The 17,814-nt window shown below is 38.3% G+C and overlaps 2 protein-coding genes across 5 annotated transcripts in view; one reads left to right on the forward strand and one right to left on the reverse strand.

Annotated features, from left to right (window-relative positions):
- Positions 1–1,990, forward strand: part of LOC133458493 (ankyrin repeat domain-containing protein 13C-like) — a 31,567-nt gene extending 29,577 nt beyond the window's left edge. Inside the window, exon 13 of the mRNA XM_061738440.1 lies at positions 49–1,990. Within this exon, the coding sequence (XP_061594424.1) occupies positions 49–179 (131 nt within the window). The 3' untranslated portion in view covers positions 180–1,990. The remainder of the gene's footprint in view (positions 1–48) is intronic.
- Positions 1,328–17,257, reverse strand: LOC133458494 (serine/arginine-rich splicing factor 11-like). 4 transcript variants are annotated; one of them, XM_061738441.1, is made up of 12 exons: positions 16,909–17,257; positions 13,584–13,717; positions 9,328–9,437; positions 8,441–8,530; positions 8,310–8,356; positions 8,080–8,213; positions 6,813–6,894; positions 6,564–6,677; positions 6,190–6,282; positions 5,998–6,069; positions 4,898–5,075; positions 1,328–2,846 (listed from the first exon to the last, which is right to left on the reverse strand). In XM_061738441.1, the coding sequence occupies exons 1-12, from the start codon at positions 17,022–17,024 to the stop codon at positions 2,643–2,645; spliced, it is 1,374 nt and encodes a 457-aa protein (XP_061594425.1). In that variant the 5' UTR covers positions 17,025–17,257; the 3' UTR covers positions 1,328–2,642. The 4 variants fall into 4 exon arrangements, with proteins under 4 accessions (XP_061594425.1, XP_061594428.1, XP_061594427.1 ...); XM_061738444.1 differs by lacking the exon at positions 16,909–17,257 and adding an exon at positions 9,697–9,816; XM_061738442.1 differs by lacking the exon at positions 1,328–2,846 and adding an exon at positions 3,634–3,712.
- Between the last annotated feature and the right edge of the window lie 557 nt (positions 17,258–17,814).

The raw sequence follows: 17,814 nt of genomic DNA on the forward strand, positions 1-17,814 counted from the left end.
GTGTTTGTTTTTAACTTTTTCCCCCATTTTTCTTATAATTTTCCGCAGACATCCCCGTCTTCCCTACCATCACAGCCACGGTGACGTTTCAGGAGTTTCGCTATGACGAGTTCGATGATTCAATTTTTACCATTCCCAACGAATATAAAGAAGACCCAAGCCGCTTTCCTGACCTTTAACGTCTTGCATTGGACTTCCAGTAGGCAACGATATCCTGCTAAACGTTCCTTTTTGAATAAGAAGAAAAAACAAAACAAAGAACAACTTCTGATCCCTCGCACACTCCTACCCTTAAAACATAAAGTAACAGAACGAACAGTCATACGAGAAGCTCGTATGGACGTGGGCTTCGCATAAAACAGCTTTGAACTGGATCAGCAGAAGTTCTGACTTTTCAGGTTTGGTTTAACGCAGCAGCTGAGGCAGGAAGTGGCAGGGCGTTGGGGCAGAGCAGGGGAGTTTTCTGTGTACGGGGTAGGCATAGGAAAGGAAAACCAGTTCAGTTGATACTTTGGGTATAAGTATATAAGGAATATTTAAAAAGGGACTGTCTTTAACTGACTTGTACAGTAGTAAAGCACTGAAATTAATGTGTGAGAGGCTGAAGAGGAATTCCACTCAGTTTTTCCTTTTTTTTTTTCTCTTTAGTTTTTTTTGTCTGCCTTTTCAAGCACACTGGAGCCAAAAAAAAAACTTCAATGTGGAAACAGAGAAATCATCACTCGTATATGTAATCTAAGGTGCATACTTCAACATTGAGTGTAAATACATTTATTCAAATCCAGAAAGTGCATCTGTTATAGATACAATGCCATTTACAAAGTTTAAATAAGGATTTTTACATTTTTTTAAAGAAAGATCTTTCAGGTCAAAAACCTAAACAAGTTTTTTTTTAATGTAGAATTCCTCTTCAGTTCTGCACATCAGAGTTGAGGCTAATGGTGGTTTGTAAGGGCATGGAGAAGCATCATGGACCAGCGTTTAAATTCTCTGCAGCTGAGTTCACAAACTCTCCCTTTGTGATACTAAAAGCCTCTGACTTGCATTTGATATACTAATGTTTCATTGAGGCAATATTCTCATGCTGCAGATTTTTATGGTACAGTAAACTCTCTCTTAAATTATGTCAGATCAAGTGTTTTGTCTCTTACTTCACTTTTTAAGCAGTTTAACAAGCTGTACTACAGACCTGTTTTAAAAGAAAACCTGAGATTGTAAATGAATAATGCTAGGGAGTGAGCAAGTACAACATTCATGGTATTTTGACAGAAAGCCAGTGTTTTTGTCTGCACAGTATATGAATTTGTGTTTTAGTTGGGTATTGATCTGTCTTTTTGTTTTCATCTTCTAAACTGACAAGTTTGAAACATTTTCTGCAAGAGGAAGAATTATGTAATTCTTTTTTTAAACGTAACATCATTTGTGTTCATTTGAAAGTTTGTATGTGGTGGCACTTTTTGTACATAATCTTGTTTTTTAAAAACAAATCTCAATTCTATCTTCATTTCCCCTCAATAATGAACTATGAACCTCCCTCAGATGTCATTTCATTTGTGTGCAAGTCATAAAGATCCTGGGAAGAAACCATTCTGGAAAAGAAAGAAATCAGTTTAAAGAGTGGTTTTCTCACTGGTACTTGCAGGATGTTTCTATTGTACAAGCAGCTCAGAGCTGTTCAGCATCCTGACCCATTTAAACTTAAAAAAAAAAAAAGTCTTTCATAAAATGAAATGCATATTCATTATTGATATTACATTCCTTAGCACAGGTAAGTGCAGCTAGTGGAACCGTGCCTCCTCACTGATGTAATGATTTGCATTTATGTGACGCTCCTTCCCAACTTCAGCTGCTCCAATTGAAAGTGTTTTGTTTTTTTTCTTGGATATTATTGATCCATCTACATGTCAGTTGTAAAGCAAGAACTGTTGTACAAGTGTCCAACACTATTTTCATACAAAATATACTAAAATAAAAACCCACGTAAGTAACAGTTTGGACTGCATGCTCTTTCATATTCAAATTAAATGTGTTCAATGTCTGGAGAGGAGAAGTCTGATCCAGGCTGAAAACATGCTCTCGGTAGCAGCTAACCCTGCAATTCATCAAGGAGGGAAAAAAAAAACCTCAATTAGTTGTATTTTGATAAACTGGGAACTGTACCTTTATTGGTCTGTAAGTGATGTTACAAGTCAAGAGTTCAATCTTATTTTATTTGCGAACTTTGGAAAAATCTGTTGCAGACTATTTAATTGCCACAACATTTCTATCTACAGTGTATCTTTTAAAGAGTTGTAGATGAGAGAGCACAAACATGACATTACAGTGCATCACAGTTAAAGCAAAACTGTAGACTGAATAAAAGAGCTGAATCCTGACAAGTATATTTACAGATATTTCACATAAAATGTTTAGTATTCTATTTTCAAATCAAATCAGGTTGGAACAAAAGCTTAAGGAAAAAAAAATTAAAAATACAGCAATGATGGTTGAAAACCATTTTTTTGTGTTATATCAAATAATGACTCCCTCCACAATACTTGTACAGTTAAGACAAAAAAAACAGTTCAACTGTGATCAGGCACGGACAAATTGTGGCCCATATTAAAAAATATAAAAAGGACAGTGAAAAGATTGGTTTGCCGTTAGTCGCTCATCTCCATGTCTTCCTGGTGGTGATCGTCTCCATTTAGTTTGGACTTTTTAGGGGCGTGAGGCTTTTCCCTCTCCACTTCTTCTGGGCCTTTGGGGGATGAGACGGAATCAGAGTCGGTCTTTCTTTCATCATCCTCTTCCTCCCCCTTTTCACTGTCATAACCTTGCTCTTCTTCATCGTAGTCTCGAGTCACCTGTGAAGCAAATCAATCAATCGTGTTATTTGAGATTTACATCATTGCTGCCTTCCATACATGCAAAATAAGAAAACTATCATAGCTATCCAGATGACACGCAGATATATATTACAATGTCACCAGGAGACCCTTTAAAGGCTCTTGGTAAATACACTAAGGAGATTAATGACTGGATGTGCCACAACTTTCTCCAGCTAAACAAAAACATAACTGAGGTAATTGTCTTTGGAGCCAGCCAGATAAACAATTACAGGTCACCACAGAGCTTCAATCTATACACCTAAAAACTAGAAATCTCGGTGTGGTGATGGACTCACTAGGCTGAATTTGGTATTGCCTTTAATGTGTTAAGAATATATCAAGGTTAAGAGATCTGATGTCACAGCGGGACCTGGAAAAACAAGTCCATGAATTAATCTTTAGTAGGCCTGATTATTCTAACTTTGGTTGAATGGTCCAGGACCAAAATACATCAGTGACCTCCTGACCCAGAAAGAACCTTCCAGACCCCTCAAGGCTTCAGAGTCAGAATCAGACATGGAGAAGCTGCATTCGGCTTCTATGCCCCACATGTCTGGAACAAACTCCCAGAAACCCTCAGATCAGCTGAAACACTATTTTCAGCTGCATTTGAATAAAGCTCCAAATCATAAATCACATTTTCACTACTGATTGTATCATTTGTTCGTATTTCTTTCTTTTTTGTTTACATTTTAAAATCATGCTTTTATTTACATTTGAATGTCTTTGTAAAGCATTTTGAATCATTTTGTTGTTGAATTGTGCTATACAAATAAACTTGCCTTTCCTTAAAAAGAGAAATCAAGAAGAAACTGTTGTGGGTCAATGATCATCTACAGACACTGGAGGATGACATGGATTTATCAGACAAGGTTCAACATTAGTGGATCAAACAGTTGTACTCATGGTAAAAAGATAAAAGCATGAATCCACAATGTGTATACCGGTACACATACACACTGACAAGGATCTTTATTTGGGGTTGTTGAGCCCCAGTATGGACAGAAATCCCTCTTGCGTGTCATGATAAATCTTTAAGAAATTGACTGCGTTTACATGCACTCAATAACCCTTTTAAAACCCGAATATAGGGCTGGGCGATTTTGGACAAAAATAAAATCCCGATTTTTCTCTCTGAAAACACGATTTTCGATTTCGATTTTTTTGGTAAAACTACAAAAGACAATGGAATAAATTGTTTAAAATATTTTATCTTTATTTTTAAAGAAAAATAGCAAACAAATTTCCCTATTGGGAATGAAGTGCAATTGAAAGATACTGTAAATCCTCCTTGAGTTTAGTAAAGTGACAACATTTACAATTTTCTTGACCAAAGATGACTAGACGAGCTCTGTCTGTAATGCAGCCAGCTGCAAAAAAGGAAAATCGATTTTCTGATTTTCCTTTTTTAAACATCGATTTTGGTTAATAAATCCGATTTAGATTTAAAATCGATTAATCGCACAGCCCTACCCGAATATTAGCAATAACCCGGTTTTGCACAGCCATGTAAACACCAATAACCCCTTTGAATAACCCCAATTTGCTCATATACGCGTTTTTAAAAACCCGAATATGACCCCTGGGTTACTCCTTTTAAAACCTGAATAAGACGAAATGACTGTAATTGCGTCGTGATGTTCTCCGCGCGTCGCTGGTTTGATCGAGATATCCCAAATGATTAATTACCATGTAAACAGAATATTCCAAATGTCTCAGTAACCGGAATATTAGCAATAACCCGAATTTTGACTGCATGTAAACATAGTCATTGTTTGATACAAAAACACTGTCAAGAATCAAGGCAGAGGTAATAGTTTGCAAAGTTGTGATCTAAACAATAAGAACCAGTTTCTATGAGACAGAGGTCTGTCTCTAAACTTTGAATCCAATGTTGAGTTTAGTTTGCATTTCCTTTGGCTGTGCTGCAAAATCTTGTTTATTTCTCTTTAACATTTATAATCTTGGAGCATGCAATTAGCAACATTCAAGGCAGATGTATTGGAAATGTGCTGCTCCACACATACCTTCACATCTCCTTTCTCACTATCAGACTTGCGATCCCGATCTCGTTCCTTGTCTTTGCTTTTCTTTTTCTTGCTGGTTGAACTTTCTCGTTCGTCCCTGCTGCGGTCCCTGTCCTCCCTCCTTTCCCGCTCCCGCTCCTTCTCACGGTCCTTCTCCTTCTTCTTCTCCTTCTTGTGGCTGTTGATGTAATGAATGTAGAAGTTTTAGATTGTGCAACTACATGATTAATTGTGCATGACTGCATGTTAAATGGTCATTGGATTAGGGATGTTAAAAATTAATCGATTTTCGATTAATTGCCGTTATGAAATTACCCGATTAAAATTAACGATTACAATTAATCTATTTATTTATTTATTTTTTTTCCGTTTAATTTCACCAGCTGGTATTACGCCCGGACGACATTTAATGCGACACAACGCACTGCCACCGCGCACGTAAAGAAGAAAGAGACGGCACGGCGGATATGTTTGGTTTTAGTAATATCATGCTCAGGCAATGAGTCTGCAATGGCCCAGACGGGAGACACATGTAGCTCAGTGCTTAACTTTTATTTTTAATCCACTCTATATTCTTCTGGTTGTTCTCTGATATGCTCCCCTAAAGCCTGAATTATGGTTCAGCCTTAAATCGACGCAGAGCCGCCGCCGCCGTAGCCTACGGCGTAGGCTCTGCGTTGTTGTAACGCGGAACCATAAATCAGCCTTCACCCGGTACATACATAGGTTTCTCTAAACATCTGTCCCCGCTACAGTTTTAACTAAAAGACTAGAACTAGAACTTAAAATTTGCTTGACACAAATTACACTATTATGGCTGCTGCTACTACTAATAGCCTTGAAGTGCACTTTATATTATATTCCTTGTGGTACAAAAAAGCCTTTTTGTTACTTTTGTATCAAATACATATTTGATTAAGGAATACATTAAAATGTCCTTTGTATTTTATATAAGCAAAAAAAATTATGTTTGTATCTCAGATGGGGGAAAAACGCCGCTTATCAACTAATCGATGATCGATCGACAAGGTTATCAACTGTCAATTAATGAAATAATCGATAATTTGCATCCCTACATTGAATCACATGTGGAAACTCACCGCCTGGGCGACGAAGACCGGGAGATCCTCCTCTTGGGGGACCGGGAGGCACTCCGACTTTTCCTGTGTCTCCTGAAACACACATGGACTTTGACTGGATTTTCTCATGTGACCACAATAAGAATAACCTAAGAATTACGGCGACATGAAGAAAGAAGCCAAAGTCATCGCAGCAAACACTGTCATACTCACCGGGTGATGCTTCGAGACCTCCTGGCACTGCTGTAGCTTTTAGGGGGCGTCTTGGACCTTTTCTTGGACTTTTCCTCCTTTCTCCTGTCCCCGCTCAAGACACAAGTAAAAAGAACATTACTTTACAAAATCAGGAAATTGCAGTATTGTTAAACCGACATTCTTCTGCCCTCAGCTTTGTGGCACTACACAGCCTAGACAAGTAAAGTAAGTAAATACTCCGAAAGCTTCTTCATTCTCTTGAGCCATTTCGCTTAGCTGGCTGTCTAGGCTGCGTAGTGCCACATAGCTGAAGGCAGAAGAGACATATTCATAAAACATGATGAGTAAGACCTTCAGTATTATTTAAAAAAAGAGAGTGGAGAGTTGCTGACCTGGATCTGCTAAGGCGGTTTCTTTCGCGGGAGCGGGTCCTCCTCCTCCGTGGGCTCTTGGACCTCCTCCTGCTCCTGGAATGAGACCTGCGGCGGGACCTGCTCTTTGAACGTCTGTTCAAGTGAAGAAGAGATATGTCTGAATAGGCTAAAAATCAGCACTACAGTTTTATATTTGTCATAGATCTTTTTTAAAAAGTAATGACATTTCCTCCTTTAATTAATTTTTTTAAATACAGCCGCCTTTACCTGTGTCGTGAGCGAGACCTGGACCGTCTGCGCCGTGACCTCGAACGGGAACGGGAATGTTTGCGCTTGTCATCTTTTTTACCTGCAAAAATAAAAAGGTTACATAACAACCTTAGAAGAGCCTTGCTGCCTAAATACATGAATACAAACATTCAATGATGAAGGACATACAGTTCACATATACATACATATACATTCATACATACATACACACATATATATATATATATATATATATATATATATATATATGTATATATACACACACATGCATACACACTAGGTCACTGATCATTTAACAAATATTAACCCAAAATACAGATGCAGTGTAGAAAAATAAATAAATAAAATCACACCCAGTTTTCTTAGCAATTAAAGAGGTGAGTAGTAGTTGGGTGTGGCAAATAAAAAAAGCATGTGATAAAGTGATAATCAGCCACCTCTGAAATCAGGTATTTGGCAGTTAAGAGCATTCAGGTCTGCATCAACACAATGTCAAAGAGGAAGGACGTTAGACTCATCTTAAGAGAAGCAACTGCTGCCCAGGAGTAGATACCCTAGACCAGGGGTCGGCAACCCGCGGCTCTTTAGCGCCACCCTAGTGGCTCCTGGAGCTTTCTCAAAAATGTTTCACCTTTTTTTTTCCTTTTTTCCCCCCCTTTTTCTTTCTTTCTTTTCTCTTTTTTTCCTTTTTTTCTTTCTTTTCTTGTTTTTTTTGCTTTTTTCTTCTTTTTTTCCTTTTTTCCCTCTTTCTTTTTCCTTTCCTTTTTAATCTCGACATTTCGACTTTTTTCTCAACATTTCGACTTTTTTCTCAACATTTGAACTTTTTTCTCGAGATTGTACTTCAACATTAATCTCAACATTTTGACTTTTTTCTCTAAATTTTGACTTTTTTCTCCACATTTTGACTTTTTTTCCCTCGACATTTCTCCTTTCACCATTTGTCTTCATTCATTTTTTGCGGCTCCAGACATATTCGTTTTTTGTGTTTTTGGTCCAATATGGCTCTTTCAACATTTTGGGTTGCCGACCCCTGCCCTAGACATTTCCCACCAAAGGCAGCAATGGTCGAGCTAAAACCCCCAGAGCTGCATGGATTACTCTACAAGCCTCAGTTAGCCTATTAAATGTTAAAGCTAATGATGGAAAAAAAAAAGTGTGGCTTGTTTGGAAGGGTAGCCAGGAGAAAGACTTAAGCTGCACTATTCCCATGGTCCTGGGAAATTTAAGTTAGATGGCAAGAAGACTTGAACACTGAACTCACTTCCAGGCTCAATGGCTGCAGAAATGAGAGACTGGGCCTCTCTGACTCTCTTCATAGCCTCTTCGATTTCCTTGTTGGAGGCGTCCGCCTTCAGGCCTGCATTCAAGGTTAGTCCAGCTGCTAATGGATTCAGTCTGCAAAAGCCATCATTCACATTAAACCAAATAAAACGTTTCCGATAATACTCTCACTGGACTGCATGATCTGTTTGAGACTGGATAGTATCTTACTTTGGGTCCATGGACTGCATGAGCTTCAGGAAGTCTGCAGAAAGAGCCTTTAGGAGGAAAAACAGGAATATTATTATTTAAAATTAATATACTTATGAATGCTGACAAGTGTGAAAGTAACTGGTCATCACCTGGGGGTTCATGGGGTTCCCTGGAATACCCATGGCAGCCATTTGATCCATGCTAGGAGCTCCAAGACCTCCAAATGGTGTCCCTCCCATCTGAAACATCGGACATTTATAGCCGAATATAAGTTGCTGTATAAGATGCAAAGGAGCATTTTTTTAGAAAGAAGGTGCTTCTAAATTGTTTTTTTTTTTCACAGATATTCACAGTTCTGTGTCGGACAGCAGGACCGGAAAATGTGGTCCATTTTGAAGAATTATCAGGAAAACAAAGTATTATTTATACCATCATTGTTTCTACAGTTAGATGTGAATTTAGTTAATCCCAGCCACTTATGCACACAGTTCTGCCTTGCTGCAGCTGGAGGTTGACTCACACCCTCCTGTTAACTCTGCACTTAATAGTTCACTCAATCTTAAAAGAGTTTGGGGATGAAGACCAATAAGTGCATGGAGCAGCTCATAATTGAATGCAAATAATTTATTTTTTGTTCTTCTGTTTGTTAATTACTTGAGTTTTTTTTGTCTTGCAAAGTTGCGGTCCGTCATTTTGGCAACCAATAGCTTCAAATGAGTTGTGTTCACGTTATTTATGCTCACATGAGTGTTGAACGCCCCCCAGACCCCCTGCCATGAGGTTCTTGTTGGCCAATCTTAGTACTTTTCCTATCACAGGAACATTTTTCACCCCGTAAAAGGTTCCTGAAGGCCACTTTTGCAGGCCCACTCCTGGTAATGGAGACACGCATCAACGATCTAGCCGAAAAGAAAAGAATGTACCCGAAAACCCTGCTAGTGGAAATGCAACTATAAATGTGACGCCACAACAATGTCTTAGGCCCTTGAGGACATAGTGTAATTGTAATACAATACAAAGTTAATGTGAAACTCACAGACGCCAGAGGATTAGGTGTTGGAAGGAGACCTCCCCCAGGCATCATTCCTGCCACAGCGTTGGCTGGAGCCAGCAGCGACATAGCTTTAGATTCATCAGGAATGACTCCTGGAGGAAAAAAAGAAAGAAACATTTCAGTACGTGCTCCAAGAAAACATCAACAACACACAGACAAGACTTGCAGACAAGCCACCTCAGTCTAACTACTCTGTTGTAAAATTAAAAAATAAAACTCCACTTTTTTTTTTTGTCTTGTCTGTAAATCTTGATCCCTGACTGATTGTTGCAAGTATATTTGTAGGATTAGCAGCTATGAGATTTAAAGTCACAATACACACTGTTGTCAACACTGCCAAGATTTTATCACCTGTACTTGTTTTTTAAGTCATGAACCAAACGTTAGCAAGCACAGCCAGTTGTCCCGTGGGATGTGCTCTCAACTTTCATAAGATGTTTTATGAACAAGCGACTCACGCCGGCTGCTTCGCTATAAAGCACACAAAAACATTGAGATACAGAAAACAAAACATGATTTGGGAGTAGACACATGGGTACATTTCAATATCACTTACCAAGCCCAATAAAAAAACAAAACAGAAACGGGCTCAGTTATTTTACCCTTTTAAGGTGGCTACTTTGCAAGATCCCACCATAAAAAACAGTAACCTGGTAACCATCTTAAGTATTGTTTATAGGTACAAAACAATAGTATGTGAAACAAAAAAACATTTAACAATTTGAAAGTAATCTGTTCTAAACAATCAGGGCTATTGCCTGCAATAGTTGTGATAAAATAATGAAAAATATGCCCAAAGCTGAAGAGAACCAAACAGTAAAATCAAAGGGAAAATCTTAAGTGATGATCATCCTTGGCTGTGCAATCTGAAAACAGGCTATTTTTAAAATGACATTGTTCACATAAAAAAAAATTAAATAATAGAAAAAAAAAAAGAGAAAGAGTCACACATGCATCCACACACACACGCACGCACACACACACACACACACGCACACAAAAAAGACACTTGAGAAACAGGATAAGGCTGCAGAAGACAAAACTGTTGGTGGCATTTTCAGCGGGGGCTGGTATATAGGGCTGGCTGAACCAGGAAAAAGAACTGTAAAACACAACAACAAAAGAAACACCACTGTTAAACTTGAGATGCACTCAACTCATTCAGAGCTATGTGTGGAGAGGGTCAAGTTCTAAAAAAAAGCATTATTTCTTTTAAAGCAACATCAAGCAGAGCCTTGAGACAATCTTTCAAGCACTTAGGCATTAGTGGAGATTCAGATACTAATTCAATCATGAAACAAGATTTTGGCATATAAAGGATGTAAATGCAAACAGCTCGTGCGCTTAGCATGATCAAAAACCCAACCATGTTCTAACAAACTTTCTTTATACATCATAGCTGTGTGAATGATGGTTTCAAATTCTAGTCTAGCATGCACAGCAGACTGGTTCACCTCATACTTCAGGGTAGGTGTAGGGATGACCCCAACATCTGTTTCTTTAATAACTGGAAATGTTTGGATACCAGGGCACGCCGGATCTCTGAAAATACAGCGAGGTGTCTCACTGTCGAGAGTTACCTTTGCCACAACCAAAACTCCAATACAAAGTCTGACTGAGTCAGAAACGTATTCCTGGCACTTCTTGGACATACTTCTTCAGTATTTCCCCACAATCAGAGAGCTGGAGTTACCCTGATAACAAACTCTCCACTTCCAAACATTGCTCAGTATCTCACCATGGGAGATGTAGCTCGCGCTCAGATTTCATACTTTGAAGGCAAAATGCCCCTCGGCACCAGATTCCCATCCCGGGGGAAGATGCAGATATAAGACCCAATACTAAAAACTGTGGGTCCACCAGATGTTGTCACATCCAGATGTTAGGGCCTGTGGTGGAGGCACCAAACAGGCAGCTGCACAGACAGTTTCCTCAGAGAAGCCCTGATCAAGATCCATGACACAGACACACCTCTGATGTAGGGCTGGGCGATATGGACCAAAAGTCACATCTCGATATTTTCTAGCTGAATGGCGATACTTGATATATATCGATATTTTTTCTGTGCCATAATTGGGGTTTCCCCCAAAACCTTATAGCATAGCATCTCTGTTAGCTTCGTTTTTTTCTGAGGCAAACCCTTAAAAAAACAGTCAGTTTTAATACAAAGCCTCGTGCCAAATGTCACACAGGTTCCTTTATTAACAGAGGTCTGCACAATATCAAAATGTATAAAACAAATGAAATAAAAATAAACTGCCTGCCTATATAGAATAAAAATGCTTCTTGAATAAAATAAAACAAATATCCCTTTCCTGCATAACAATTAAATTAAAATACACTGTGCAATTAATACAATGTAGACAGTAACAGGCAGACTTTTCCACTGAGGTTGACAGTTGTGCAAATAACAAAACATTTGTGCAAATCTCAAATAAAACATTCAAGTCAATTTGTCACAAAATAAGCTATATCAAAATCATAAAAAAAAAAAAAAATTAAATAAAATTTTTTTTAAAATCGATATAAACGATATTGTCTCGTACCATATTGCGTTTGAAAATATATCGATATATATTAAAATCTCGATATATCGCCCAGCCCTACTCTGATGGAAGATACATCCATGAGGCCAAAAGGATGAAAAAGTTCAAATAACACCTAATCTCCTTCGTACAATCCAGAACGAGGGGGCAAGAGCCATTTCATAGCTGCCAGACAGAATTTTTTTTATAATCTGTACTGTAGTACGTGTTGATACCCGTTTTCTTTCTGAGATACAAGCAAGTCTATGACCAGTCAAGCTGCAACCCACTTACAAACCTTGTGCTATGGACGTCACAAGGCCCTGGAGAGGGTTGTGCCCTCTCACTGATGGAGCTGTCCAAATGCAAAGGCAACATAGAGCAGTGAATGACCTCCTCATCCTCAAGGAAATCCAAAATAACATTCTCTTCTCCAGAGATGTTTTTTTTCCCTCGGAAGAGGAACATGAAACAGCGTCCACCGGGTCACCCTGGTGTTCAAATGAGCCAGAAGCCTCCTAGTGAGGCCCGAGTGGGTTACCAGAAATCGTACACCACATATGACGCACCTGTTTATTGACTTGGTAGTGGAGCTTCACATTGTGAGATACTGAACAGAATTTGAAAATAATTATTAAACACCAATTGGAGATGCAGTATTTATATTTTTCTTTAGTTTTTTGAAGATAATTCTTTGCCAAAGTAGAGTTTGAGAAGCCAACCATGTCTGAATGTTTGCTAAACTGATATTTATATAGAAACTGAAGTTGGACACCTCCAACAGCCTCACAGATGTTTTCTCCTGCTGATCAGACCCACAACCAAGATTCTGCAAACCCACATCACTGTACACGGCCTCTGTTCTGCCACTGCTGTTTATTTACACTTACATAGGTGTGTGACAGCCTTTCATCACGGTCCAACCCAACTTGCATCTAAAAACCGATGTGGTCAGCCAGCAAGTGAAAACATCTGAGAGTATGTTCAGGATATTTAATATTTTCTGGAATGCGTTGGATACAATTTAATGTAAAGACGCATCATTTATTCATTCAAGCAATATCTGATATTTTGAAAATTGATGTAGCGAGTGATCAAAATAGAAACAGGATCAGAAATGGCATGTGCTTGGTGTCCTAATACATAATAAAAATAAATGAATGAATTAAGCTTTAACCACTCCACCTGGTCAGGGAATTCCCAGTGTAGTGCATGCCTGATTTTTCACATACTTTAACCGTGTGAAGAATAGCCCTTCACCCTCTTCCCCACCCCTTCATGACTTGAGCAGCTAATTTTCTCTTCAAATAAAAAGTGCCTTGAATAGAGAGAAAAACAATAAGTTAATATATTACTGCAGAACAAGAGAGAAGGGGCTTGCAAGCCTGGAGCCTTTTTTTTCTAATCTCCTGATGGCAGCTGAGGACCACTTTCAGCCAGCAAGGAAGGAGCTCTCTGCAAATGACTTGTCCACTATGAAAACCACAACACAAATAACAGAGAGAGAAGTTTACAGCTAGATTGCAAGACATAGAAACAAATGTGCATTTCCCTTTTACATACCTAGAGATGCCAAGCACTGACAGGCTTAGCTTAAAAGGGAAAAAACAAATATTCTCACCATGACTCGGATCATTCTACCAAGGATATATATACTCAAAGACAGTCATGTCAATGGGGAGGGAATTTAAGAAAGAAAAAAAAGATACCCACCTTCAGCGAAAGGGACCACAATCAAGGCTCTGTCCACAAAGACGGTGTTCGTCAGGTGTTGTGACACTCCAACTGACTCAGGCTCATGGAATTTTACAAAACAGACACGTGAAGTCACAGGCAAGGGAGAGTCACTGGAAGAAAATACAAATATGTTGTGCAAAGAATACAAAGATGGAGAACACACACCTTCATGGGGAACCAACATACTGTCAGACCCCACTTCCAACAACTAGGCTCATCATGGATTCATTGGGGGGGTATTTCAGAAAGGAGGTTCAATGAAGTTGAACCTGTCTCAACTTATCTACAGACTGTATCTATGTAGCACTGAAACCAAAATAATGGCAAAAAAAGGGTAAAATGCTTCTCTAAATTAGAGAAAGAACTGCTGTTAGAGGATTATGACGATGATAAAGGTGTGATAATGAATAAAGCAATACCTGTGTGTTTGCCAATAACTGGATGAATGTAGTCACTCGTGAGAATGAATTTGCAGACATTTTACATTATTTATTCCATCTCAAAAACCCTTTTTAATGCCATTTTCTGGTTTCTCGCAGTATAGGCTATGTTGTTTTAATAGTTTTAATATGATGTAATTCACTGACTTCTAAATTGACAAAAGTTTAAAAAAAGAAATCAAAAATTGCAAGAATTTCCCCAGAACCATATGTTGAAGCCAATATGAAGTTATGCCAGCCTACTTGTATAAATAAAGATTCAGATAAAGGATCCATCATTGCCTCTTTAAGCCACATGAATTTTAAAGCCAACAGAATGCCGAGTTCAAAAGGTCTGAGGCAAGAAATATTTGAAATCTTTGCCTGCAGAATGTTTAAATATATTCAACGAACAGTCCAAAACACAGATTATCAATCATTTTGCATCTATTTGTGGATCCTCAAAAGGGAATGCCATTCTGTGATGGTGACCGTTACAAATGTATGTTACCTCAATGACGAAAACTAAATAAATAAAAAGTGTCTTTTTTTCTTTTAATCAAAAATAAAGGTTTATGTGCTTAGTATGAGAAAAAATCCTGCTTTCTGGAATACCCTGCCCGTTCCTCTGTCAAAAAACAGTATTCAGAGTTTTGTGATTATACTTATCAGATCAGGTGAGTGCTTAACCCACCCCCCAAAAAAAGAAAATACAACAAAGAAAAAACACCACCAACAACACACATATAATTGATCAATATTTGTGGTTCTGTTTTGGTTCGTCACCAAGCTTTTGCTAATATTTTTGATTCTGCCTTTCATACATGTGCAGTAGCCGGTTATAATTTATTAATAATCCCAAAAAGGAACCAAGGAATAATCATTTTCCATATTCCTTGTGATAAAATGCTATAATTAATGTATTTAATTTGCCAGAAGTTGAACGCTGTGGGATGCCTGGAATACAATGTATTGATAATTACAAAATAAATATTTTTCCACTTTATCTAAAATGTAAATTGTAACATTATTAAGCAATGTGTTTGTTAAGTGGCTTATTAATGTAAAAATAAGTCCTGTGCTAGTCAATTATAATTTGGTATATCATCGAAGAGCTTGCAAAAGTACACCATTTGTGATTCGTAGTGACAATCTTTTTCTCTTGTGCATCTTTATAATATGACAATGACATTCATAAGAGTTTTTCCATTCTTCTCAGTTAAAATGTTGTTTTGCTTGTCTGGGGAACACGTCACAATTCGGGGACAAATTAAATAAACCAACTGCTTAAAGTGTGCTCTGGCTATGGAGTCCAGTATGACATTGTGTTTAACCCTAAGAAGAGTGTTATTCTGATTGTTAAAGCTGAGGATGATCAGGAACTAAAGTTTCCCCCATTCTTACTGTCTGACCGCCCCTTAGATGTTGTTAAGAGAGTACGGTATTTGGGTCACATCATAAATGAGGATCTATGTGATGATGATGACATCCAGCTCTATCCTCAGGCCAATATGCTTGCCCGTAGATTCCATACGTGCACAGCTGATGTTAAACTAAATCTATTCAGAGCCTATTGTACACCTCTTTACACAGCTCACCTTTGGTGTAATTATACCACCAAAGCAGAGCTAAAGAAGTTGCAGGTAGCAAATAATGATGCGTTCAGGATCCTCCTTAAGCTTCCAAGATGGACAAGTGAAAGCACTTTATTTGTTAATTGTTGTGTCCCCACCTTCCATGCTCTGCTGAGGAATTTTATGTTTAAATGTATGTGTCGACTCCATGAGTCAGAAAATTGTCTAATAACTGCACTCACTAACATCAAACGGAGTGATACAAGCAGTACTGGAGTTGAGGGGGGATGAGGGGGGATGGCATCCCTCCTGAAATAAAAACGGTCCAAATCATCCCCCTGTAAAACTGCCACCCCCCTTTCCATCCCTTATGTCATTTCATCAATGAATGTGGTTTTACTGCTATTTCAACATTTAGAGTCATCACCACAAAAATAACTTATTTGACAATTTTCACCTGTTTCAAGTAAATTTTCACTTAAAATAAGTAGAAAAATCTGCCAGTGGGACAAGATTTATCTTCTTATTACAAGCAAAAAAAAAATCTTGTTCCACTGGCAGATTTTTCTACTTATTTTAAGTGAAAATCTACTTGAAACAGGTGAAATTTTTTATTTTTTCCAGTGAGGAGTCTTGTTTTAAGTGTAATGAGATTTTTTTTACTAAAATGAGACATTTTAACTAGAAATAAGACAAATATTGTTGTTAAGATTGTGAGTTTTTGCAGTGATCCATTTTACTTATCCTGTGAAGGACAGGGTCATATTGATAAGTTCAGAAAAGTGTTTTTTATTGTTGTGTTTTGATGTATTTGATGTAAGCCCAGTGGATATTTAAAGCTTACAGAAGGCTGCATTTAACTGCTGCTATGTCATTCCTGCAGTATTTCTGCAGGTGTTTTGGTCAGTGCTATTATTTGTAATATATTATATTATTTGTAATCAGAACAAATTATTTGTCCCCATATAATAAAATCCACCATCCCCCCTGATTGTATTTTTACAACTCGAGTACTGGATACAAACACATCTGGACTATGGAAACATTGGAACAGATGTTTGCATGTATTTTAATGTGTGACCTGTAATTTTTATATGGAACCTTTTGAGTCTGTAGTAAAGTATTCATATCATGAAGTGAGTAAACAAAGAGAAGGTTGAACCTGCACACACTCTTACATAATGTGAAGAGGAAACAGTTCATTCATGGATCAGGGACTGAACACCCGCGCTATTTCTAAACTCTAAAGGCCTGAACCAGAAACCCGGCCAGAAACACCTCTACACCACCACAGCACAGCATACTCACTCGGGGGGAAACAGTTTGAGCTCCTCTATGTTCCCCAGGAATCCAAACAGAGTCCTCATCTGCTCGGACGTCGTGCTGGGGGAGACATTCGTCACCTGGATGACGTGCGTGCTCATTTTACAAGCGCTAAATCAGGCTAGCCTAGCGCCAGCGACGTCCCGGAGACCACTGGAAACAACGAGCGGTGCAACGCTTGCAATCTAAATGTCGTCAGAAGAATAAACGCTTAAACATCTTTCCTGTAGACGGAAGAATGTGTGAATTTTAACGCGGACAACGCGGGGTTTTCCTGCAGAGCAACAAAGCAGCAGCAGCAGCAAAATGGCCGCAACTGTCGTGACTCGTGGGACTCGTGCGGCTGCTTCACGGGCAGTTTGAGGGCTCGGACATGTCGCTTTCCGTCAACTCAACTCAAACTCAAAAGTACTTTATTTTTCCGTTAGGAACTTCGGAGGACAAAAGTGCAAGTGCAAAAATCACAGTCCACGCATCCTTACATGCAGTACAATAATAAAAACAACACATTTCTACATAAGCACAAGTACTCGTCTCGTAGCAAGGGTTAAAAACAATCACATAGGCTACAGCAGTACTCGAGTTGTAAAATAAATCGGGGGATTTTATCATATGGGGACAGATAATTTGTGCTGGTTACAAATTATATAATATTTTACAAATAATAGCACTGACCAAAACACCTGCAGAAATACTGCAGGAATGACATAGCAGCAGTTAAATGCAGCCTTCTGTAAGCTTTAAATATCCACTGGGCTTACATCAAATACATCAAAACACAACAATAAAAAACATTTTTCTGAACTTATCAATATGATTCTGTCCTTCACAGGATAAGTAAAATGGATCACTGCAAAAACTCAAAATCTTAACAAGAATATTTGTCTTATT

The sequence above is a fragment of the Cololabis saira genome, chromosome 13, assembly GCF_033807715.1.
Source record: "Cololabis saira isolate AMF1-May2022 chromosome 13, fColSai1.1, whole genome shotgun sequence".
In the NCBI taxonomy this organism is placed as follows: Eukaryota; Metazoa; Chordata; class Actinopteri; order Beloniformes; family Belonidae; genus Cololabis; species Cololabis saira.